The 26,559-nt window shown below is 39.5% G+C and overlaps 1 protein-coding gene and 1 non-coding gene across 5 annotated transcripts in view; one reads left to right on the forward strand and one right to left on the reverse strand.

Moving 5' to 3' along the window:
• Positions 1-26,559, reverse strand: part of Arhgef28 (Rho guanine nucleotide exchange factor 28) — a 309,587-nt gene that overhangs the window by 180,620 nt on the left and 102,408 nt on the right. For 2 of the 4 annotated variants that reach the window (XM_047556975.1, XM_047556974.1), the window contains exons 1-3: positions 8,486-8,592; positions 5,962-6,109; positions 2,917-3,210 (exon numbers count right to left, since the gene is read on the reverse strand). In XM_047556975.1, coding sequence (XP_047412931.1) covers positions 2,917-3,210; positions 5,962-6,109; positions 8,486-8,578 — 535 coding nt within the window. In that variant the 5' untranslated portion in view covers positions 8,579-8,592. Of the gene's footprint in view, positions 1-2,916; positions 3,211-5,961; positions 6,110-8,485; positions 8,593-26,559 lie in introns of those variants that run through there. The other 2 variants (XM_047556977.1, XM_047556976.1) reach the window with 1 other exon arrangement.
• On the forward strand, positions 11,146-11,252 carry LOC124987795 (U6 spliceosomal RNA). Its single transcript, XR_007109305.1, has one exon. It is a non-coding gene; the product is annotated as a U6 spliceosomal RNA (small nuclear RNA).

A 26,559-nucleotide genomic window follows, 5' to 3' on the forward strand; every position in this document is an offset into this window, starting at 1 on the left:
CCAGGATATAGTAGAATTTCTAAAGTAAAAAAATTAAAACTAACATAGAAGAATTTATATTTGAATTATCTGTCTAAATGCCCAATTTCCTTTTTAAAAACTGGAATAATTTTGACAAAAGTGTCCTGATAAATATATCTGTTCATGCCTACAGATCTAACATTGGCCATTATCTACAAATGATCCATAACACACACACATAACAGAACTAAGGTATGAAAAAGTGGATACAGAAATTTAAACACATGTTAGACTGAATAAAATCCACTAAGATCATGACAAACCTCGGAGTGAAGATTAAAACATAGTGTTAGCCTATCCCTTGACAGTGACAATGTAGAGAATCTCTGTTGCAAGTCTACGCTTGAAGTTCAGTAGATTAGACAAAGGGAATGAAGGGAAGGGAGGGGGGATGGGACTAGGAAAGACAGTGGGATGAATCAGACATAACTCCCCTACGTTCACATAGGAGTACACCACCAGAGAAACAACCACAAGAATGGGATCCTAATTAGAATAAGTTATATGGCATGTATGTATAATATGTCAAAATACACTCTACTGTCAGGTATATCTAAAAAGAACAAATTAAAAAGTTATAAATAAATGAATAGCCTATATAAGTACCAGTGCAGGGGCCAGAAAGTACCCCTTGATGATATATATATGTAGGTCTTCTATAGGATATGGGTAAATCAAAGATCATGACAGGCGGAGGCTTAGTAAATAAGAATGCATCTCCAATGCCAGGCATGGTGCACACCTGTAATCCCAGGAGCTCGGGAGGCTGAGGCAGGAGGGTCACAAGTTCAAAGCCAGTCTCAGCAACTTAGCAAGGCCCTAAGCAACTCAGCAAGATCCTGTCTCAACATAAAATATAGAAAAGGGCTGGGGATGCGGCTTGGTGGTTAGGCACCGCTGGGTTCAATCCCTGGCACAAAAAAGAAGGAGGAGGAGAAGGAGGAAGGCAACTCCAAAAATCCATAGAAATGGCAACAAGACTGCTTTTGACAACTCAATGTTCTCCAAATCCATTCAATTACATATGTCTGTCAGAAATAACCATGAGCATACACACCCAACATGGATAATGACGTGTATGTGCTGTTGTTGACCCACAGGTTAAACATTAGGATATCTTAATTTCTGAATTTTGACATGAAAAACAAATATAGCAAATGAGTAACAGGAACTCCCATTTTGGAAGCACTCAGTTTAAGCTATTCATGTGAAGTTATGAAGTTCCATGACACAGTTGCTTTCCACTCATGGGCCTGATGAGCACAGTGACAGGTGAAAAATTCCAGTGCTTTGTGTCTTTGTAAAAATGGGTGCACTTTCCAAAATGTAAAATACTCGCCAGTATTCTAGTTAGAAAGTCTTTTAAAAATCCAAGAAGCTTAAGAAAATAAAGTTCCTTAGTTAGAAAATGGTGTGTATGTGTGCGCATATGTGTGTAAGTTATATTGAAATACATAATATAATCATATTATAACAATATATCAACATATATAACATATTATTCACAACATGACATACATCCCGTGTACATACTTACAAAACATATGAAGAGTTTATCCTAAGACCTTTAAATATCACTAGTGCAATTCCCCCGTATATCTCACGTCCCTCACTAGAACCTGGGGAATAATGAAAAGCAGAATAGACAAAAGCCCACATCCTCAGGGAGCCACCCCTTTATACGTATCAAGCAGACATCTCACAGCAAAGTGCAGCACACGGGATCCAGGCATGGCCCAGTGTTGGCAACACTGTGACTTCTCTCAATTAAGGTCTTCAAAAATAAGAAATATCCTTAAGGGTCCAGGGGATTCCAATGCAACTCTGATTAAATGGAAAAAAATATCTCTAGTTGTGGCTTATGGCCCTATCTATAACCTTGTTTACAAAAATCATATCCTTTTACCTAGAGTAGCGTGTCAAATCTCATTCATGATCAAATTTAAGCCAACTTGCAACTCCTAACAAGCATTTATCAGGGAGCAGAAACTCTTTAAAAATAGCATCATCTAATCACAAAACTAAGGTCATGGGAAGAATAGAGAAAAACAACAATAATATATGTTGTGTTCAATAAAAACAACATTTCTGTATTTTCAATAAAATTATGCAATTTGTAGCCACCATTAGAGGGACCCATCGAGCAGCTTAGTCATGTGCCTAGTTTAGGACCAATAACATCTACAGCTCTCCTCATGTGCACATTTCAAATAATTAGTATTAAGAGCCTTTAGTAATTTCAAATGTTAGTACAAACATAGTACCAAAAAAATGATAAATGTCCAAGGAAATGGAAATGCCAATAACCCAATTTGGTCAATACACCTGATATCCATGTATGTAATTATCACTGTACCCCATAAATAGAAACCATTAGGTCAATTAAAATTCTGAGTGCAAATATAATGCAAAATGTTCTTGGAGACACTGACATGTTTAAAGATGTCAACTCATTGGTTACATTTCTTATATGACCACATTTCTTCTAAAGGCTTTAGTCTCCCTCTTTCACGGAGTTGTTTTTTTTTTTTTTTTCCTTGTTTCCTATTTGAAAACAAGTCAGCAATGTCCCCTTCTCACAGCAAGAAAACTTGCCAAGGGAAGTGGAGCCACAACCCAAAGCAGCTGGTTTCAAGAGCCTGCCATAAAGGAACAGTCCCATCCCATTGAAGCAAAGCCCTTCATCTCCACCTCCCTGACAACCCCTGGGACAGAGCCACATTAGTCAGCCAGAGTTGAGTGACTCAGGACCTCAGGGAGCCCAGTCACATCGGAGCAAGGCTCAAATAAAAGATGGACATAAAAACCCACCCAGAAAGACAGACAATTAATGTAAGTAAGGCACATTCTGAACTTAACATAGAGTGCACACCTGAATCTTCTGTGAAGACCCACCTTCAAGTGAAGAACTTCCCAACACAGTCCACCCTGTGGGCAGCTCCAGCTGGGTCAGAGCCAGCACCAGCTCCTCATCCAAAGCAGGTAGCGCTGCCACCGTCAGGGCAAATGGGGTGAGCAGGCTCTGGTGGCTACAGGCTGTGAGGCGATCAGCCTGGGTAACCAGCAACCGGGCCAGCCTGCAGGCCATGTTGTCCACGTAGGTCACTGAGCCAGAGCCCATGGTCACCGGGGAGTAGCCCTCCGAGCAGAGGCACACAGACACCGTCACCGTCTCCTGAAGCCGGTGGCCTGGACGACAAGATAGTGAACAGCTCAGTCCAAGTCTGCAGAAGACTCTCCCGTGGCCTCAAGCTAGCGCGGCAGCACTGCCAGGAGGACAGACTGGGCCCGCCACTCTTTAAACACCGCCACACCTGTGGGCCTAGTTAAAGCCGACACCGTCCTTTTAGCGACTACTGATTTTAAATCTGTCTTTTATGAGCTCAGGGTCTATTCTTCTCTCATGACCAAGCACCATTATTTGCCTACCTTCGCCTCTTGCCTCTACCCCAGCCCCTGAGTTCAAGCCTGTCACCTTGAATGTGCGCCCTCCTCAGACTGCACGCATCCAGTGCCTCTGCTCTTTCCCTCTCTGACATTTCTTTCTGAGTCATATATTTTTACCTGTTTATTTAGGTGATAGTTTTATAAGATAGCATCACAAAATTACACACGTTCATCCTGATTCCATGGAGCTCCTTGGATTCCATGTGAGTTGGGAAGGGTTCAGAATACAAAACAGGCCAGGTGTGGTGACTCACACCTGTAATCCCAGCGGCTTGGGAGGCTGAAGCAGGAGTTTTACAAGTTCAAAGTCAGCCTCAGCAACTTAGTGAGACCCTGTCTCTAAATTTTTAAAAAAATAGAAAAAAGAGTTGGGGATGTGGCCCCGTGGTTAAGACCTCCTGAATTCAATCCGGTACCAAAAAAATAAAGAATACTAAACAGGGAAAAACGCATGCACACATCAATATGAACATACTCATCAGAAATATGTGTATTTCTTCAATGCCCTCCCTGACTTTCGATAACAGTGTCTCTGATAACTGTCTTCTCAGTTCTTAATACTGGTGTGGGTGCTTACCAAGTCCTGCTCTCTGCCCCTCCTTACACTCCTCTTCTTTGCCTCACTCTCATCTTTTTGCCAAAGTTAGTGAGCTCCCATTCAAGTACATTTTTCTGTTGCCTTTGGCAGAATTTCCAGAAATTAGTAGCAGCAAAGCACTGTGACTATGATTATCAAGACTGACACAGAAGCCATTCAGCTACCACTGGCTCATAGGGCCCTCCTGCCCCCAAGCAAATGGCTCCGCCTTATTCTGCAAAGTTTTTCCCCAGGTGCTATGCTGCCAGGACTTCCAGGATGAACAGCATCTCAAGTTTACTAGACAGTTACTGCCATCCTCACACTAACCCTTTAAAAGTGGAGGCATAGAATGTATCCACTGCCACTAGACTGCACATATGCAGTGTATGTTACAGAACCCTGTTCTCCATGTTTCTGAAGGTTACCCTGATAAACCTGTAACCAGCTAAATCTAAGGATCAGAAATAGAGACCATTGCTCATCTCTAGGGACTTTGTTAAAATGAAGTTAAGGACCCTTACTTTAAGAAGGCCACAATATAATCAGAATGACTTTCATTAACACAGAAGAGGAGGCAGGAGGATGGCCCCTACGTGTAAGCAAGGAAAAAGACAAAACAGAGAGTTTTGAAATTGGGAGGGGCATTTTTGTCTTTTCTTCATAAGAGGCTTCCTAAAGAAAAAGCTAAGAAAAAAGGCATCAAGAGCACAAGGACAGAGGCAAAGTAACTATGTGCCATTAATTGTTTAATTTTTTTTTTATAAGGATGAGGGCTATTGAACCAGAGAGAAAAGTGCTTAACATTGCCCACAGTCCCAGAAATGGTCTTCAAGGACCAAGACTAGGCAGGATTGAAAAGTATCCATACTCCTCTACAATTTTCAGTGTATCTGAGTTGTTTGCATATTCACTACAAAACCTATTTCCACATGCAGCAGATATACATAAATAAAATAAGGGTATTGAAGAATGAGGCCAATCTTATACATAAGAAAAATTGAATTTCATGCATATCAAACAACTTAAGAAGACCTGAAAGGTTAAGAAAAAAAAAAATCAACAGAATAATGGGGGGAAAAAAACTATTACCTGTCCTCTATTACCTGTCTGTCCTGCAGGTAATGACATTTTAATTCTACTTTTAGATTAAAACTTGATAGAAGCCTAAGCTACATTCCATTGAAAATACAAAACAAATATATCTGATAAGGGGTGTTAGCTCATAATAGGTCACCTCTATATAAGATAAATAAGATAGATTGATTTAATTATTATTATGTAAGATATATTATTACTAATATAAGATATAGCAACTTGTCATATGTCACTGGGAAATTTGAAGGAGAATAACAAGTTTCAAAATGGGAACACTTTGGTGGTGGGGAGAGAAAGTTCTGGAGCCTGAGGTCATTAAGGAGGATTCTGCCTGGATACAGAACCCCAGCCAGCAAAGGGAGCAAGGCAGTGGAGAGGTGGACCTGGAGCTGCCAGGCTGATCACAGGGGAACCAGGAAGGAGGCTGAAGACAAACTGCATCAGTGCCAATTCTTCCTGAGCCAACCCTGGCAATGAACCCTGGAACTGAGGAGGTGATACTTAAGGTATAGTGTTTTCTCTGTTTGGCTGCATCCAAAGTACACCCTGTGATAACAGTGTGGTGCAGCCAGCAGGATGGGCCTGCTAAGTCGAGGACTAAGTCAAGGCTCCAAATGGAGCTGCAGACACAGCAGGAAGAACCTCCAACAAGAACACAGTGGAAGTTTTCCTGCTGATGGTGCACATCTGTACACACCCCCACACACACCTCAGAGCACTGTTTTCCTGTTCCTCCTGCTTTTCTCCCTGGCCTAGAACCCCGGAAGGGAGATGAGTGCCAACAGAGTTCCCAATCATGCTACAAAGAGCCCACTCACCTGGAATTCTGGATTGGAGAACGTTATCTTCGATGCGCTCTGCAATTACAACGTGTCTCTGGTGAGATCCATCATAAATAAAGTAAAACTCAGCATCTTCAGGAAGATAAACATTTTTGCCAAACTTTGCATAGACTGTCATCTGCCCCTGAAAGATAAATAAGTTGGGGCATCATTACACTTCCTTGTCCTGGCTCTAAGAAACCACAACAAAAGGGCACACATCCAAAACATGTCATTTGTTATATTCACTTCATATGAGTGAGCTCAAATATCACAAATCCACCTTTCCAACAACAACATTTTTGTGACATCGGGGAAGATGCTTCCTGATATATTCGGAATGGGGGTGAGAGCTGGTCTGTTCTGATTTTAAAGTCAAAGAAGTTCAGGGTATAAGGAAGAATTTTTTTTAAATTTATTTACTAGATGTGGGAGTGTGATATTTCATTGTCTTTTACTTTGAACTCTTACCTGCCAAACATCATTACTTGTATTAATTTTCATCCTGTATCTGAAATACCACTATTAGTACAAAGGTTCATGATAATTATCATTAGCTCTGGCCTTGCTTCGTAGGTTGCAAGAATCTTAAATGTTCACAAACATTGCCAAACAAACAAGGCAACTGGCTCCAACACTTGCTATGCCAGTTCCATTTGCTATTTGTCTTCTCTGAGGGATTTCCAAGTCCTCTTTCTCAACTGGCCTGGCCTTACGCTCTCTTAGCAGGTCCTGGTTGGCACAAAGCCCTGGAAAGTACCCTGTCCCGTGGAGGCATACTCTGAGGACAAGTGTCAAAAGGAACTGAGGTGGCAGCTAGTGGTCTTGAGTATATGATCATGTGGCGCCTTTGAGCAGGGCACCAAACCAGCAGAGCATACCCCAGGGGGACGCAGTGTAGATGAGCCCCCAGAGCATCTCAGGATCCAGGAGACTTAGGAGGATTCACGACACTCCCTACCCCAAACACGAAAAGGCAGAGTGGAGTGGTGCCTCTGGGGAGAGGAGCATTCCGCCCAGCCCGCGGGAGTGGCAAGGAAGTGGAAAGCGGGGGCTGGAAAGGTCACCCACTTTGGAGGGCCTCCAGAGCTCGCCCAGTGTGGAGAAGCATCTGGGCTTCTGTGTGCTCAACCAGAGTAAACCAAACCGTCCTCCCGGAGTTCCTCACACTGAGACGGGAGAAAACTGAGCAGAGAAACACCTACGCAGTCTCCTGGACATTTGTTTGCCTTTGATGGGTATCAGACTGACATTCTGTATGGCAGCATGACACTCTAGGATGCTAAGGGTCAGGTGAATCAGGAGCAAAAGCAAGATTCGGGCAGGGCTCCTCCTTGCAGTTGCCAAGTAGTTATTTAATCTAAAATTTGTTTAAATAAAAAAGCTATGTTTTCAAAGTGGTTTGAAATCCATCACACACACAAAGTTATCTGAAATTATAACTTGGAGTGAACACCAATTGTGGAGTTCTGAAAAAAATCACGGGTTCACAATTTTGAATTGTCCTTTGTCTGCATATGAGCATGCGTGCACAAATACAACCAAAAGAAAGTAACACACCAAGAAAAGTCTACCATACAATAGCATCAAAAAAAGTTCAGGAAGGAGATCTGAAAAAGAAAAAGAAAACAATAACAAATGTCTGACATGAGGGAGAGGAAACTGAGATGAAATTCCATTTCCTAAAAAAGGAAAAACAAATTGCTATAGTCATGTTCTCGGTTACTAAAGGGACTGTTAATAGTCCATGGACAGAATCTGACCTGACCTCTTCATGTTTTCTTTTTTTTAAATAAAAAACATATTGTATAAATAGATCAAAGATTTTCACAGATCACAAGGATATCTAATCTGCATCTATTCCAAACAGTGGTCATATTACTGTTTTGCTTGGGTGGGTGAACAAGGACTACCACTCAGCAAAGCACTTAATTATAACCCTTTTCAATGCAGGACGTCCCCTAACAGTACAGTCTTGCACTTCATGGTGGCCCTCTTTCAAGAATCACATCATGCTAACATCAGTAAAAAAGATAAATTATGCTCATGTCAAAAATAAGACAGGCCCATTAAAGAGAGATGCCCACAAGTTCCAGCACTAAGTACTCTATTCAGCAGTAAAAGGAATTTCTTTTTGGTGATCACAAGGACACCAGAAAGACACAAAGATACTATGGGAGAGGCAGGGAAAGAGATGATACAGAAACCAATAGAAGTAGCCAATGAAATAGAAGGGGAGGCAGGAGAGGAAGCCAGAGGAAGAAAATATGAAGATGATAGAACAAGAACATTTGCATTCAGGAAAGGCCATTCATAAGGTTCACAGAAGATGGACTGTACATGAAGCTACCCCAGGCTTCTGAAAGAATATGCTCAGAAATCGGGGCAACATACAATCAGCCATAGGTACCAGCTTCCGGCTAAGAGTGGGGTCTTTCTAATCACAGTGGCCCCTGAAAATCTGCTGCTCTTTTTATAAGGCCACTTGTTTCATACACGATAAAGATAAATTCCAACTTACAGATTCCAGTGTACTTCTTTCACTTTCCCATCTGGATTCAATTGCTTTGGGCAATTGAAAATGCCAAACTTTCCTAAGTAAATTGGTTAGCATCAACCTCAGAATCACTCCACATCTAAACAGAGGTAAAAGAGATGTGTTATCACCTTTCTATCAACTGCGTTCTAATTGCAAACTCTGAAATAGTTCACTGAAACTCCTAGAAACAAGAAGAGGCAAGCTACACAAAATCATCTCTCCAAATTAACGTATAAATGTCATGTGCACCAAATTCCAAACTGAATTTTTTGAAACATAACTACACAAGTTTATTCTAAAGTTCATTTGGAAGAGTAAATACATAAGAATAGAAACAAAAGTTTTGAGATAGAATAATATTTGGGCTGTGAGAGAAGGGTTCAGAGTTTGCCCTATGACAAAGCAAAATACAGAATAAAATCCAGGTAATGTGAAGAATATGACAACAATATAGAGACAGACCCCAAAGTAGAGTCCAGAGACAGACACACGTGTCCATGGAAATTACATCATCAAGGTGGCATTTCAAATCAGTGGGTTAAGAATGGTCTACTCAATAAATGATTTGGGGACAAAAGCTATCCACTGGGAGTGAAAACACGCTTCCTATCAAGTAACTAAATTTCCAAATAATTCAACATTTAACACAAAAAATTCATAAGACCATAAAATTAGAAGAGACCATTTAAAGTCTTCATTATCAAATAAAATGATGGCCATTACAGATATGTACATTTCAGACACATCCACACCACCCTGAAGTATCAACTCCTTTTCATTTTCCTATGGTCTTACGGGTTTTGTTCCTAAGCACAGGTAATCCACACATAGCTATGCTCACTGAAGAAGTACATGTACTGCTGAGATTTCCTCTCTTTTATCAAAATTACCTCCAGTTTTGGTTGTAAAATTATCACAAGTTATTTTTCTATGAGATGCTATTTAAGAAAAATATCTAAATATTTATATATTTCAACTCTAAAAATATTTCCCACAATGTTACAGTTGACACTTTTCTATTTGCATCCATCAAGTATTTGATGTCCCATAATTCCATAATTAAACATTCTTCTAGCATTGTATGTTAAGTGTATTTCTTTTTAACATTATAAACAATATCATAATAAACAATTTCATGTGCATTTTTATGCTTCAAGTTACTAGTTTGGAGCAAAATTCCAGAAATGAATCCAAGAATGTGAACAAATTGTCACAAGTGTCCAAACCGATTTCCAAAACTGTTGTGTCAACTCTCATCATGCATACAGATGCCTGCAGATCAAGAGTACCATTTTCATCCCAACCTTGTATTTTTTGTATTTTTTTCCTATTACATAATAAACCATTCTTTGCTGATTTCATTCATTTTTTTAAATTGCCACTGAAATTTGTTGCCTACTTTTAGAAAAACCTGTTACTAAATGGTGCACACATTGATAGTGGGAAATTCAAATTTCAATTTAATACTACTCTTCCCTCTTCCTTCTCACTTCTGAGTTCTCTGGTATAAGCTTTGCCTTTGATGGGTCAAATTTTTCATTTTCCCAAGTAAACCAGCTGGAACAATGCTAGGTCACCCCGTTTCCCCTCTGAATAGTGAAGGTGTACCACATTTTACTCTCTCATGCCCCAGTAAAAAACACTCAGCTCTACTCCTGGTTAAACACTCATCTACATTCCTATCGCTCCATCTTGCTCTTAAGGCCAAGTAATATGGAAAACACTAATAACAAATGTGGAGAAGGAAAGATGAACTATCTGTAATACTATTAAATAGACTTTAATATAAACACAAAAAAAATTTGCTGAATTAAATCAACATATCTTTACCATCAATATCCTTCTAGAGAAATACTACTTGTAGAACTCATCAATAATTCTAAAAGATTCAGACTTCTCCTAAAATGCCAGGACAACTATATATTTTTTCCCATAGAATTTGAAAGGTATTACATGGTTTTCCACTTAAGCTATCTCATCCAACAAACTTCCTAACTCCTGTTCAGATGGCATTTGAAGTGGAAACAGTCATAGACACTAATTTGCATGTCCTAAAGACTTGTTCACTTATCTCTGTCTCTTGTACCCTGAGCAAAAGAGCAGTTGCATTAACCTAACTACTGGGCATTCTTGCACTAATGTCCTCTCCCTTCCTCCCTCTCTTCCCTCTCACCCACTGCAGGCCATGCATCTGCACATAGTTATCCTTTGCTAATAACAAGGCTATTTGCTGGACAACAACCTTAACTGTGAGTTTCTAAAATATCTGGCATGAATGGGCGATAAAAGAACAATGAATTTTTGAATTAGACAATGAAAACAAAGTAGTACATCTTTTTACAGTGAGTTTTTTGTTTGTTGGTTGGTTGGTACCATGAATTGAACCCAAGGGCACTTAACCTCTGAACTGTTTTTATATTTTATTTAGAGATAGGGTCTTGCTAAATTGTTTTGATCCTCATTAAGTTGCTGAGGTTGGCTTTGAACTCCCAATCCTCCTGCCTCAGTCTCCTGAGTCTCTGGGATTACAGGTGTGTGCCACCACACCCAGTGATGTGGGTTTTCTTAATCTGGGGTCATGAGAAGAATCTGTAAATGCATTTCAGGTAATATGAGCACCTTTAAAATTATTAGCAAAACTAGTGCTTGCTTTGGCAGCACATATACTAAAATTGGAACAATACAGAGAAGATTAGCATGGCCCCTATGCATGGAGGACAAGTAAATTCGTGAAGTGTTTCATATTTTAAAATATTATTAGCAAAACTGTTTTTGTGTCTATGTGTTCATGTTAAGAGAAAAGATTTACAGCCTTCGTCATAGTCTCAGAGGCATACAAAGATTCAAAAAGGTGTGTGAACTCTGGCTTTTATAACAACAGACAAAAATGGAAATTTAACAAATGCTTTCTAATGACAATGCCACCTTTTATATGACAGTCAGACATGTCTTCCAAATTATTCTGGTATAATACACAACCTTTATATGGGATGATTTGGGGAGTAGAAGCTACAAAGGTAGATGTGAGTTGGTACGTTAAATAGAATAATAAAAATTTACTAACACATACCATAAAACATTATTCTAATATAAACATAGTGTTCTAAGTGAACTACCAAATTTGATTCTTTATTTTAATATTTGAAGCCTTACTTCTTAATAATAATAATAATAGTAATTCTATACAGACACAATCCTTGAAAATTAAGGGGAAAAGAATGCATTATGATTGTTATTTCACTTTAAAGGAAAGCAAATACAAGTACAGGTACTAGTTATTCCTAATACTAACTAGTTCGATACTCCAGAGTCAGGAGGATAACATTGCATTTCATGATTTCTGCTTAACCTCCCAGTCAACTTCTTCTCTTCGCAGCTTCTCAGCACACTGTCTGGTGTGCTGTGAGCACAAAATAATTTATTCCAAATCACTGCACTTAACTGAAGAATTTCTTAAAGTAAAGTTGGAACTACAAAAATTACTCATGTGTGTGCCCATTTATATAGATCTGGATATATACATATCTACAAACACACATTATGTTTTATGTGTATAGGACTTCACAATTTATAAAGTGCTTCCTTGTGTATTTTCTCATCTAATTCCACAATAATTCCTGGGAGGTAATATTTTTATCCTCGTTTCTAAAGAAGAACACTAAAAATATCAAATCTAGTAAGCCTCTCTCTTCCTGTGCAAGGCCAACATGCTTTTCTCTCCGCCAGGTTACTGCACAAACAGCAAGAGCCTGAATGTTTAGGGACTCACCGGCACTTTTACATTTAACTTAATATTTGTTTTATTTACTTAATAAAGAATTTGTCATCCTGAAACTCATGGGGTTCACATCCTGAAAGCCATGGGTAGGTGTGGAAGTGAGGGAGGTGGGGAAATGTTCCCTGATTCCCCTGAAGATATATGCACAGTTAGAGGCATTCATTTGAGAATCAATCTGTTAATCAAAAATTCTTAGCAGAGTACAGAAAGAGCGTATGATTCCCAAAAAACTGAGAACCATCAAATTAAAGCATGTTTAAAAGAGTCTCACTTTTGTATAGTATAAAATAGAAAGATTACTCAAACTTATCACCCAACAAAATTTATGTGAATACAAATTAGTTAAATCCTGGAGAGAAATATCTGAATATCATTTTTCTTAGGAAAGGTTAACTAAAATGGCTTAAAAGACTTATAAGACATTTCTTCATAAATTGCCTTTAGGGTAGAAATGGCTTCCATTTCCAGATAGCATGAATAGACCATAGTAGGCCAGCATTCCTGCTGATAACAACTGAGGAAGAAAAAATAAAATAAAATAAATAAAAGTGTTCCTAAAAGCACCCATCTTCTATAAAAACAATGAAGATAAAAAGCAATACAATTTCAGAAAGAGGAGAAGCACTTAGAAAATAGGGGGAGAAGCCTTAATATCTTTAAAGTGATGGAAGAAAATAATCGATAAACTAAAATTCCACATCTAAAAAATATGCTTTTAAAGTGAAGATGAAATTTAAAATTTTAAGGCAAATACTTCAGGGATTCACCCCGCAAACCAGTACATGAAATACTAATGGAAATTAGTCAAGCAGAAATTAAATGTCTTAATAGAAACACAGATGAGGAAGGCAGTGAAATGGGTAATATGTGAGTAAATATTAATATCAAATGTATAATGATAATTTTACAAAATTATATATTGAAAAATATATAATAAAATGTTTTACAAAACAATGCCATGGAGTTTAAAACGTTTGTATTACAATGTATGACAACAATTATGTAAAAGATGGAATTAGAGTGTGTAGCAGTGTGGGAAAGTGTTGAAACTAATAACATTTATTATACTTGTAATATACCAAATAGCCAAGATTTTACTTCCAATTAACCACTACAAGAATAGTAAAAGGACATAGAACTAGAAAGGAATAGAGGGGAAGATGAAAGAGAAAACAGATGATTAATCCAAAAGAAGATAAAACAGGAGAAACAACATAAAAAGTGTGTGCCAAAAGAGACAATAGTTACATAAATCCAAACATACCAACAGTTATATTAAATATAAATGGACTAATTGCTCCAAATCAAGCACTAAGACTGAGAACGAATCTTTTAATCCAAAAATAATGACCATACCTATATGCTGCTTCCAAGAGACACATTTTTAAAATAACACAGAAAGCTTGAAAGTAAAAAAATACCATAAGATACTAACCAAAAGACAGGTAGCATTGCCAAAATAATATCAAAGTAGATTTTGAAGCAAGACATACTGCTAGTTAAGGGGAGTCAGTTGCACAAGATGTCATAACATTTTAAATCTATATGCAAAATAACATAGTTTCAAATGCTATAAAGTATATAACAAATCTAAAAATAAAAAAACTGCAATCACAGTGGGAGACTTTTAACATGTCTCTTTCAATAGCTAGTAGAATAAGCAGACACAAAATTGACAAAGATAAAAAAAGTTCTTTATTAGACAAAATCACTTATTAAAAGGAACGATTATTATAAATTAAATGTAGCTGTTAATATTTATGAAAACTATCCCTTATCCAAACTTCTGAATTAGACTCAGCAGTTCAAAAAATATAAACACACAAATCAAAAAGTCTTTGCAACTTCCATACTCCATGGGATGATTCACCACTTTAGAATTAGCCTTTGTTTCTGTAACACAGCAGAATGGAGTAAAAAAACAATTCATGACAGAGGTTAGTGAATGACTCCAGATTCCTCCCAAGACCAGAAGCAGGCTTTTGAAAACTTCTAGCTTGCTTTCTTTTCAAATCACTTACAGATTCCATGAAAGCACAGAACTCCTAGAAACTGAACAAATATCTGACAGTTTAAGTAGCAGATCACAGTGGGAAGCATACTGAGTTGAGTATAAGAAAAATTTTAATCTGTACTCTTTCATGAGTTTGATATTCACTTGGTCCCAAGGTAATCAACTACAAAAATTTTAAAAAGAAAAAAAATGCAGCCCAAGTGGACATAGGTTGAGATTTTAGTCAATAATCAACTAGCATGACTCATCACTGAGACAGCCGCCCCAAAATGCTAATTCCACATTATCCTGTACTAGGAAAATCTAGTGCCTGCATGAAGAATGAGTATGGTAGAGTCTGCTCTATTTCTGCCAAACAAACCTAGGCCATGAAATACTGTCACATAAATACAAAGATGCCAAAGGGATGCAGAAGCTACATTGTCCTAGGAAGAACAATTGAAGGAACTGGGGCTGTTTTGCCAAAGAAGAGCAGACTTGAGGGTAAACAGTCCCCACTGCAAATATCTGAGGGTCTGTCATGCAGACAAGGGAGTAGACATGTCCTCCAGGCCCCAAGGGGAGAGCACAGAACAATGGAGGGAAGGACAAGGGACAGAGTTCACCTCCACTGTGACAGCCTTCTAAGGATCAGAGGAGCCCATGGATGACAAGCTTCGGCTTTGGGGGAACAAGCACTACCAGGACACAGTGGGGGTTTTGTTGTTGTTGTTTTTCTTTTTTGCTTATTTATTTGTTCTAAGAGAGAAGGGAGCTAAAATCTGTCTAGTCTTGACAATCCAGAATCTATAATATCTGGTATATAATTCTAGATTAATGACTTCACTACTTAAAAATGAGTCAGTCTAGATAAGGGGTTTTATTTCATTTCTCCCTCACACTTTCATTTTAATTTATTTTTCTAGCTCATTGGGTAGATGCTTAGTTCATTTTTATTCTATGAGTGATTTTCCAACTGAGTTCACAGGAACCTTAGGATGTTGGGAGTTCACAAACACTTCATTTAAATTTCATTTTGAAAATGTGTTTCCAATTATTTTTAAATCTAAAAAGACAATTATTCACTTCAACATACTCTTCATCAAATTTTAAGACTGTACTAAGTTATTGACTAGTCCAGTGAATTGACAAATATAAGAAATTTAAATAATACATTTATAATCATAAAGTTTTTTTAAAGTTTACATATTAAAGTTCCCCATACTTTGCGGGGGGAGATTTTTCTTACCAAATCAAAGTTTCCACATCACCTGCCCAGGTCTCTAAGGCCCCTCTGATGAGAGGCCACCCTGGCTGTTCTATTGGGAGATAACAAAGCTCTATCAGTGACCAAAGTCACTAATGGCCTACGCAAATGTTTCTCCATACCTTTTTATAGTTCATATCTCAAATAAGATAGGTCTACAACACAATGAAGACTAGAACTCATCCACTTCAGATTCAGGTTGAACCTCACAGACCATAGCCACATGTGGCTATTATGTAACACTTGAGGTCTATGGATTTATGTCAAGCCAAGTGTTGTCTGAAGGTCACTATGGATCAGTTGACAGCCTACAACAGGTCAAACCCAAACCAGGACTATCAGGAATACAAAGAACCCTAAGTCTCCATAAATTGATCTGTTCTGAGCAAAGAAGAGTGGCATAACCACTAGTACTCTTATTTTGGAGCAGATCATTGAGCCTCCGGTCTGCAGGAAGGCCCTCTTATGAGGTGTACAAGCAGGAAGCAGTGCTCTTGCCCCTCTCATCTTACCAGTGCCTGTGCCAGAACACCTCTTCTGCCCAACGTCCACACACTGTGCACATGTGCACACGCGCACACACACACGCACACACAGCAGACCATTCTTAAAAAAACACTGAAGATCCTGCCAAACAATGCCATTGCAAGATAAAAGAATCAAGCAATCCTCACTAACGGAAGCATCAATTCAGAAATTTTAAAAATGTAGAGTTTATCAGAATTAAAACTCTTATTTTACAAACAAACTGAACAGCCATAAGAAAAGTTGACTTAATTTGGGGTCCATCACAGGGCAGAACTGTGGCCAGAGTCCTCACCTCCACTATTAGGACTCTCCCCACAATTCCATGCCACTAGTCAGGAAGAACCACAGCCTCTGACCCCCAAATGAACCCTATTCCTCCTCCAGGGATTGGGAAGCAAGTCAGAATCAGAAACAGTCATTGTCCCCAAAGCTGCCCCATGTCCACCCCATGACAGTCACACCCTCCACTGCCCTACGGTTTCTCTCCAAGGCTCCCACCACTTGCGTTAAACCACAGAGCACTTCCAGACCCTGCTGCTCCCATCAAAACACAAGCAAGTAAAAAGCCAGCACAGACGCAGCACGGAAAACACAATGCCCTGGCAGACTAGAAAGCAGGAAGCAGCAGGGCACAGGACCAGCATCAGCAGGTCACTGGAGCCCCAGCTCCACATACGTATGGGAGAGGACAGAAAAAGACACAGGAGGCGGGCTCAGTGGGAGGGAGAGCAGAAGTAAACCATCAGCAGACAGGGCTGAGGAGAGATGTGGACACCCTGGGGAGAAAAAGGGGGAACCAAGCGAGGTAGAGTCTACTGCCACAGGGCAGGGCAGGAAGGAGCGGGAATAAGCAGATCAATGGAAAAGAACGGGAGAGAGAAGCGCCCAACCCACCACGCACCGCACTCTGGAAACACTGGTAGAGACCGAGGAGGGGAAACCAGCCAGGAAGAGGACCCAAATGTGGGAGCTGATAAAGGACATTTCACGAGACCCAAATCAAGAGTCAAGGGCAAAAGAAGCACCTTGAAATGTGTCTTTTCGGCTGGACAGTGGTGCATACCTGTAATCCCAGCAGCTCAAGGAGAATGAGGCAGGAGGATCGTGAGTTCAAAGTCAGCCTCAGCAACTTAGCAAGGCCCCAAGCAACTCAGAGAGACCCTGTCTCTAAATAAAATATAAAAAAGGGCTGGGGATGTGGTTAAGTGCACCTGGGTTCAATCCCCAGTACCAAAAAAAAAAAAAAAAAAGCAATGTGTCTTTCATGATGAATCATCAATCAGGGTGGGGGTATCTTTTCAAAGGACTCAACACCCAACTAACCACACAGCCTCATTCTGGTAAACCTGTCTTTCCACGTCACATACAGTCCCGCAGGTAGAAGGAGAGACCACACCTGGAGATTCCTTGCTCTGTCCTACTTTAGGCAGAGCCAGTGTGGCTTCAGAATGCCGCAGCTCATTTTCCTGGCCTTCTGGCCGTGTCCTTTCTTGCCCCTTACTTCGCTCACCCTCATTCACTCTCCCTTCCCCCGCTCCCCAGGCCAACTGTTTGGGGCTGTAAGCCAGCAAGAAACAGGACCTACATACAGAGAGGCGGAATGCTGGCATCACCAGGGTACCATCTGGCCAAAGTAAATTGGGGTCCACCCCCTCTTCCTGGCTCAGCACAAGCCTGGCAGAGTAAGAACAACTGTAGCCATGAACACAGAACTAAACCCCAGAACCCTGAGAGGGCAATTAATGTTGTCAATAAAAATACCCTCCGTTTCCTTCATGTTTTACTGTTTATAAGGTGTGTCCACGTGTGCCGCTTCATTGGCTCTGTGAATGAACCCCAAAGACACAAACAGGTGCGTAATGGGCCCAAGGTTTCCCAGGAGGACAGACCAGCACTAAGTCCCTTTCCGCATTTATTCATTCAATCCACATATACTTACAGAATATCTACTAAGTGCTTGGTTAAAACCAACTACCTGACCTCATGAAAGGATTCTACTGGGGAGACATAGCAATCAATAAGTAATTAAGCATTTGACAGGTAAGGGATTCACAAGAGTTTTAAGTGACAAGGAATCTAACTTAAAAGGAAGGTTGGGTAAGGAGAGAGCTGATTTAGACAGGATAGAAAGGAAAAGCCTCTAATGAGGTGACATTTAGACAGAGACCTAAATAAGTAAGAGACTAAGCCATGGGAGTAGGAAAGTTGAGTGTCTGTAGGCAGTAAGGCCAGCAAGTGCAAAGGCCCGAGGTAGCATGTACCCACCAAGTGTGAGAAACAAGGAACCCAGGAAACAGCTGGAGCACTATAGGCAAAAGGTAGGAGGCAAGGACAGAGATGAGCAAAGATTACTGGGAGGGTTAGGGTATTGACTCCAGAGTAGGAAGCCATTGCATTGCATTTGATTAGGTTAACAAGATCTAGATTTTTCTTTAAAAAGCTCACTCTGGCTGTTTTCCTGAGACTAGACAGTGATGGGGTTAAGGTTGAAATTGTGGATCCCCTGGCACCAATCCAAGCAAAAAATGACTGGGCTTTCTTTCCAAGCATTTTCTGCCACATCATGGAGGCATTTGATGTGATTTTTCTCTGCCGAGAAGAGGCTAATGAATCTATTACCCAGGAGACCACGTCTGTATTCAGCTCTGTTTATCAGACTGCAGCAGCTCCAGTAACCTGTGCCAGTGAGAAAACAGAAGCTACAAGGGCCTAAAGGCAAGTGGGAGATTATTCCAGCACCCTCGTGGAAGGGCTGGCCTGAAACTCAGGGTCCTTCCTGCCATTTCTTAAAGATACACAGACAGATGGACAGATGGACAGGCAGATGGTTAGGTAGAGCTATTATCCCCTCCACTGGCTTTAATCTAGCAACCTGCAGCCTCTGGTGATCAAATGGAAGTTTTGGTCAGGCAACATTTCAACTTGAACGTGGAAATAGCTTCAGACACCCTCTAACTCTGACCCAGACTGCTGTGGTAAATAAATTTCCATTTTTCCTAAGGCCAACTACAAACATGCAACATACAATCTAATGTTGCTTACAAACCTTACAATGACAGACTTCTGTTTGTAGATTGTCAAAGTCTCCACCATATAGACATTACTGAAGTAACCTCAGTTACAAAGGGACATCAGGCATTGTTTTCACATTGAATATGAAATTTCTTGCTTCTTGACATGAAACCTCAATGTGAAAATGATACTTATTGACTAAGGTTGCTTAAAAACCCATAAAGATAAAAATGGTCACCATAGGAACCCTCTGTACTGTTCTTTTGTTGTTGTTCCTTTGACATATGCATTTTGACAGTAGAATGAAATTTTGACATATTATACATACATGGAGTATAACTTCCCATTCTTGTGGTTGTACATGTGTATTTATACTTATGTATTCATATATGAACATAGGAAAGTTATGTCCCATTCATTCTACTCTTTCCCATTTCCATCCCCCCTTCTTCCATTCCCCCCTGTCCAATTCAGTGAATCTCTACTCCTTCCTCCCCATTCCCTGCCACCCCCCACCTATTGAGAGTCAGCATCCACATATCAGAGAGAACATTTGGCCTTTGGTTTTTTTTTGAAATAGGCTTATTTCACTTAGAATAATAGCCTCCAGTTCCATTCACTTACAAGCAAATGCCATAATTTCATTCTTCTTTACGGCTGAGTAATATTCCATCGTATATGTATACCACATTTTCTTTATCCTTTCATCTATTGAAGGGTACCTAGCTTGGTTCCATAGCTTAGCTATTGTGAATTGATCTGCCACGAACAACAATGTGGCCACATCACTATAGTATAATGATTTTTTAAAATTTGTCCTAATTAGTTATACATGACAGTAGTAGTAGGCTGATTTTAAATTCTTTGAGTATATACCAAGGAGTAGGATAACTGGGTCAAAAGGTGGTTCCATTCCAACTTTTCTGAGGAATCACCATACTGCTTTCCTGAGTGGTTGCACCAATTTGCAATGTATGAGTGAACCTTTTTCTCTACATCCTGGCCAACATTTATTGTTACTTACATTCTTGATAATTGAAATTCTGCTTTGTACTGTTCTTAATCTTAAAAGGCTACCTACCGGGGCTGAGGATATAGGTCAGTTGGTACAGTGCTTGCCTCACAAGCACAAGGCCCTGGGTTCAATCCCCAGCACCGCAAAAAAAAAAAAAAAAAAAAAAAGAAAAAAAAAAAAGAAAAAGGCAAAATACCCAACTACACAGCATTTTAGAAAAGGAAAAGCTACATGGAAATAGTTAAAAAAAAAAAATCAGTGGCTCCAGGGGTTAACAGGTGGCAGAGGATGAATGAATGAATGGGTGAAGAGGATTTTTTAGTGCAGTGATACTATGAGGTAAGATACCTGTCATTATACATTTGTTCAAAACCAGAGAATATTCAATATGGAGAGTGAATCCTAATATAAACTGTGGACTTTGGGTGATCATCCTGTGTCCACGAGGTTCTGATGGGGATGCTGACATGTGGGGGCACAGGGTAGATGGGACCTGCGCACCTTCTGCTCAACTCTGCTAGGTAACTAAAACTAGTTTAAAAGCAGTTTAAAAAAAAAAATTGAATAATGTCCCATGCCCAGGAGAAACTTGAGGTTGGGCCAGACGGTTGGCTTTCAGAGGCAGTGTATGGAGACTGAGATCCAAATCGCAAGATTTGCAAATTTTTTATGAGGGAAGAAAAGGGATGTGGAACAGAGTGAATGGGAAGAAAACAAAAAAAGGACAGAGGAGTGAAGAAGGCAAACCTACCGGCAACAAGGAAAGGGGCACCCAAAACAGATACAGAGTGAAGGGTGCTGCACCTTGAGCTAAGTGACAATGGGGGATCAGGAGGTGACCCTGTAGCTGTCACAGAGAAACTCAGAAGCAGTTGGCACAACACAATCAAAAGCTCATTTCTTGCTCCTGAAAGGGCCCCAGGCAGATACTGCTGCTCTGATAACTCTCCTCCAGGTAGTGTTCCAGGGACCCTAGCTCTAGCCACCTTGGGGCTCTATCACCTACAACTCTTGTTGCCAAATTACCCCGCTCTATGCCAGACAGACAGGAGAAAAGCACACGACAATCACAGCTTTCCAGGCCTGCACCTGGCACCCGTCTCTTCCACTCCCCTTGGGGTGGCCAGGACTCCATAACAGTGAGTGGCTAGGAAATGTTTTATAGATCAGTGTCCAGGAGGAGAAGGATGGAACCGTGTGGTTATTAGTCGAAGTTCTGCCACAGGCTCTCACACAATGAGTGATTCCCAGAGAACATCTAATAGCTAACAATGCCACCAAATCACAAACTTAGTTTCATCAAATTTGGATATATACTTAATTTTTTAAAAAAGAGAAAAAAAAAAAAAAACCATGAGAGCCAAGCAAGTTGGTGGAGCATGTTGGACATAATGGCTAAATAATATCTCCCCACCCATATGGATGTTGTCAAAAGTATCTCCCCATCTCCCCACAGTCTCAACAATTTTACCTCAAACATAGTGCCGGAAGTTGTACTTCTACAAGTATCTCTTAATTTAAGAATGAGAGGAGTTGGGAGAAAACAGTCTCCTCAATAAAGACCTGCTTACATAATAAAGGAATCTGCCATTCCTAATGATAAGGGATATTTCTGGCACTATAGATTAAATTATGGCTGTTTACTGGGCCTCTCGAAATCACCCAGAAGCACAGCACAAATGACAGATTAAAGTTTTCCAGAGGCATTTAGCTTTATAATTTACTTATCAGAAAGGAAGAGAAATCACATTCTATAACCACCCTATCCCTTCAAAAACAACAATTCAAATAGCAGCTTGCTGACCACCTGGGAATGTAACTATGGGTCTCCTCCTGAAGTCTATTATTATACAGTACCCTGTCAAATATTCCCATGACTATGTTGCAGGATTCCAATTATTTCCTTTCAACCAACAATCACTAGATATTACATGAGACCCTTTCTCTCTGAAAAATTCTTTAGTGGTCATGCAAAAGCACATCTCCAACCCATACAATGATTTGAGTTTTTTAAAGATCTAACTGAAGAAATTACTAAATTACATGGAGCCCTTGAGTTATCTTGTTCTGAGCAGGATAGCTACATGTTTTTTTAACATTTTTTTTAAACTGGTTATACCCTCCTTCCAAACTACGCAATTCTAAACCTTTTAACCACATAAGGAAAGCGCACATAACTTCTCAGAGGCAATGTGACCATGGTCCCAATAATTACAGAAACTAAAGCATTCCCGTTGAAACCTAAGATGCTAAATTTTGTTGAGTACACAGTTGCTAAAAATGGTTGCTTCTTGTCAGAGAAACCATCAAGAGTGTTTGTTCTACATTTCAGGATAAGAAATTTAAGGAGGTCATTTCTTTCTTTGTTTTTTATTTGCACAAAGGCAGAAAAGAGAAAAGATTAAAGCCCTTCATCTGATCATTGCAAAAAATGATAATAATCCAGTCACAACATACTGTCCCAAAGACATCAAAGATGTTGATATTTAACTGAACACAAAGTTTTTGAAAAAGAAAGGAAAAGATTCTCAGAAGGTACTTAATTTTATGATAATATCAAGAATAATCTTTTCTTTTTTAAATATGAAATTTTGAACAATTAAAATAAGCCTTTAAAGAAGTTCCTCCTGGTGGCAGACAGGACAATGCATCCAATATTAAGTTGGCAGTCTTGGATGTATTTTTTCTTATTTGACCTTAAAGGTACCTACAGATACAGGGTAACACTGGAATCCAGCCAGGTGGGCAGAACATCCCTATTTCCCTTTCCCCCTCTTTGTTTACCCACCTGTCAATCTTTCTATTATCCTTGCTAGTACATCTTGTTAACAGGGTGATCATTTTTATTCCAATCATTGCTCTGTGAGTAGGAGAAATAAACAACATATCTGCCCAGACAGTTTACTATTTAATAATCTCTGGATTTGAGGGTAATTTGAATAGATTTCATTAAAGTTCACTTTTAACACTTACAGACAGAACTATAAGCTATAAACCATAAGCTATAAATGTAACTAGAAGTTGTAAATAATATGCATATTAATGTTTGAATTTCATCTTGAACCTTAAAAAAACTGACTTGCAACCAGGATTAGAGTAGTGAGGTATTGATTGAATGTCACTGCGTACCACCATCAGGAAATGTTTAATCCTCATAGCACTGCACAGAGAGTTTTGTCATTCCCATTTAATAAAGGAGGAAAGTGAGACTCAGATCAAATTAGGTCACAGCTGGGATTCAAATTCAGGTCTGTCTAGTGTTTAATGCTTGCTCCTGTTTCAAGATTAAAACAATTGTTAGTGTGCAGATGGTTCATAGGTATTCAAAGGCCCCCAAAAGACAAGTTCCCAACTCATGAAGTTCCACTCTCCAAGACTAATAAAAATAGTCCATACAATTTGGATGAAATTGGCTACTTATTTTAATTTGGACACCTTACTAGGGACAAGAAGTACCTGTCTTCATAATATCATAAAGCAGCAGTCTTCCTCAAATGTGATCGGTGCCTAAATAAACTTGAGAAATTTAATATATCCCAGCTATTGAAATTAAGAATGATGCCTGGTGGTGCGTGCCTATAATCTCATCAACTAGAGAGGCTGAGGCAGGAGGATCAAAAGTTTAAAGATAGCCTCAGCAACTTAGTGAGACCCTAAGCAACTCAGTGAGAGCAGGTCTCAAATTTTTTTTTTTTTTTAAAAGGGCTGGGGATGCGGCTCAGCAGTTAAGTGCCCCTGGCTTCAATCCCTGGTACAAAAAAAAAAAAAAAAATGTGGTGCTAGAATGAAGAACACAGATGGTCGACTAAATGACTTTTAGAAATCGTAAACCTAGAAAATGAGAATTTTTCAATATTTATTCAGTATTGTCCTAGAGACAAGAAGAGCTTTAGCACTCTGAATGTTAGCCCTTCAACCCATCTCAACTGGAAGTGTTAAGTTCAAGGAGGGCTTTGTTATTTTCTGTACTACTTTCTACAATTCCAGTATTTCATCATTTAAAATCTACGCAAGAAGTAGTTTACAATAAGATTTATATATCACACCTGATTTGAAAGAAAAATTTCATTTTCAGACTCGCAAAGCTAAGGAGCTGATCCAAGATCCATAGAGGCCCCATGAGCCACGAGCCTGACCACTTCCTTTCACATTGGGATAAAACAAAGAAATAATTGTAAGAATGAGAAACCTTCCTATTCTGTTGCGCAGATTTACTAACGGCTTCCATGAAGGCATGGATGTCTTATCAAATTTACCAGTGGCAGAAGTGAGGTTGGGAGGATCAGTTATGGTGAACTGAGATTCAAAAGGAACTCAACAGGGCCAACACCAACAAGATGAGCTTCACCCACAATCAATGAAAGTATTGAACTTAGGTTGAAGAAAACTCAGCTGCCTGACAGAGGGTGGAAGTGGATCAGATAAATAGCACTGATGTGCAAAGGACTTAGAAATTTCAAATGCACTGAACTCAGGATGGTTCAACATTGCACCACAGCTCTCCAAAATGAGCTAAAATGACCTGAGGCTGCAGGACAGTGTCCAAAGCAGGGGAGAGAATGGTTGCATTGTCCTCTGCAGTGGGCAGAGTCTCCGGGACCTTCTGTTCAATTTGGGGCACTGCATTTGAACTGGATGTTGAGGGAAACCAGCATGGTACAGCTCTCAAGTCCACAGATGACAAAAAAGGCTGCTCAAGGAGGGTATTTATGCTGACAAAGAGACCCTTCGTGGCAGGCTATAAAAGCTGTTTCTCAAACTTTCAAAGGATTATGTCCAAAAAAGAGTAGGGTTGCTATATAAGGTCTCAGGGGTAAAACTGGAATTAGTGGAGAAAATTACTGGAGGCAGGTTTTAGACCACAACTTAAAATTATTGTATAATAATTAGAACTTTCCAACTATGGAATCCCTTCCTTCAAGGTAAAGAAGTTTCCCTCCACCATCAGACAACCCTGTGGAGAGTAGATGGCCATCAGTTCCTGTTGTCAGAGGGATTCCTACACAAAGATTCCATTAAGAAAACTTTTCAAACTCACTGTGTTCATTTCTCATTGCTGTGACCAAAATACCTGACAATAACAACATGGAGAATAAAAGTTTATTTTGGGCTCACAGTTTCAGAGGTTCAGTTCTTGGTTGGCCAACTCAACAGCTCTAGGCCTATGATGAGGCAGAATATCATGTCGGAAGGGCATGGTGAAGGAGAACTGCTCAGCTCAAGGCTACCAGGAAGCAGAGAGAACAAGGAGCCAGTAACAGAGTCCAGACTACACCTCCCGTGACCAACTTCCTCCAGCCACACTGCATCTGCCTAAAGTTACCACCACGTAGTCCATTCAAATTATTAATCAATTGAATGTATTAATGCACTGATGAGATTATAGCTCTCATAATCAAATCATTTCACCTCTGAACATTCCTACATTGCCAAACACATGAGCTTCTCAGGGGATACCTCCTAACCAAACCATAACACTCTCACTAGATAGAAACTGTTTTTCCCTGTTGCTGATATTCCGAGAATCACAAAAGCCCAAAGTGAAAAATGATCACAAAAGATCATTTCACACACTCCCCTTAATTCTGAGCAAGGAAAAAAAAAAAATTCTGAGCAAGGGAACAAGCGTCCACAATCGCTTTACATGCTTTTCTTTATATATTCCCAAAAAGAGATGGTCCCATTTTCTTAGTATTCCCATAGTTCTGGCTTTAAGGAAGTTCTTCCTGATAGCTAATCTAAACGCCTCCTTCTTAGTTATACCACTTCATATGGATACTAAAATGGGCTGTGTAATGATCATGACAGGACAGGGGACATAAGAACAGATAATTAATGAAGAAAAATGCTTACAAAGAAAAAATATTAAGCAATAAATTTTAAAAAGCTCACTGAATGTCAAATATCATTTAGAACAATTATGAAAACCATTAGAAGACTAGTTTGCATACTTTCTTTTCTGAGTGAAAACACTGACCTCCTTGTATAAGAGCTCTGCTTTTATTTTCAGACCCATATTTCTGACTCTGTACAGAAAGAACTGGACAGAAACTTAATGTGTTTAGATTAAAATCACTCGAAACAGAGGGCAAACTATGGTTGGGACCCAGGACCACAGGAAAACATTAGAAGGCTGGTGGCAACATTGCTTGTGTTTTAAAATACCTATTCACTTAAAAGATATGGATTAAATAAAACACATCCTTCTCTCATTCCTTTAGAAACTGGATAAGTTGCCAAAATACAGTTGCCTTGGAACACTGCTTAGCATAGAATGCTTGCTGGCCTTATTCCTAGCAACTTATACTCTTCTTGGTAAATTGATCACATACCATGCTGATACACTTTTGCACCACATTAATTTGCTTACTAGTGAGCCAATCAATTTTCTATTAAAACTCCTTATTTCCTAGATAACTGGATATCATATTCTAGATTTTTTTCTTTACTGCATTCACTTGAA

This window comes from Sciurus carolinensis, chromosome 6 (genome assembly GCF_902686445.1).
Source record: "Sciurus carolinensis chromosome 6, mSciCar1.2, whole genome shotgun sequence".
Lineage (NCBI taxonomy): Eukaryota > Metazoa > Chordata > Mammalia > Rodentia > Sciuridae > Sciurus > Sciurus carolinensis.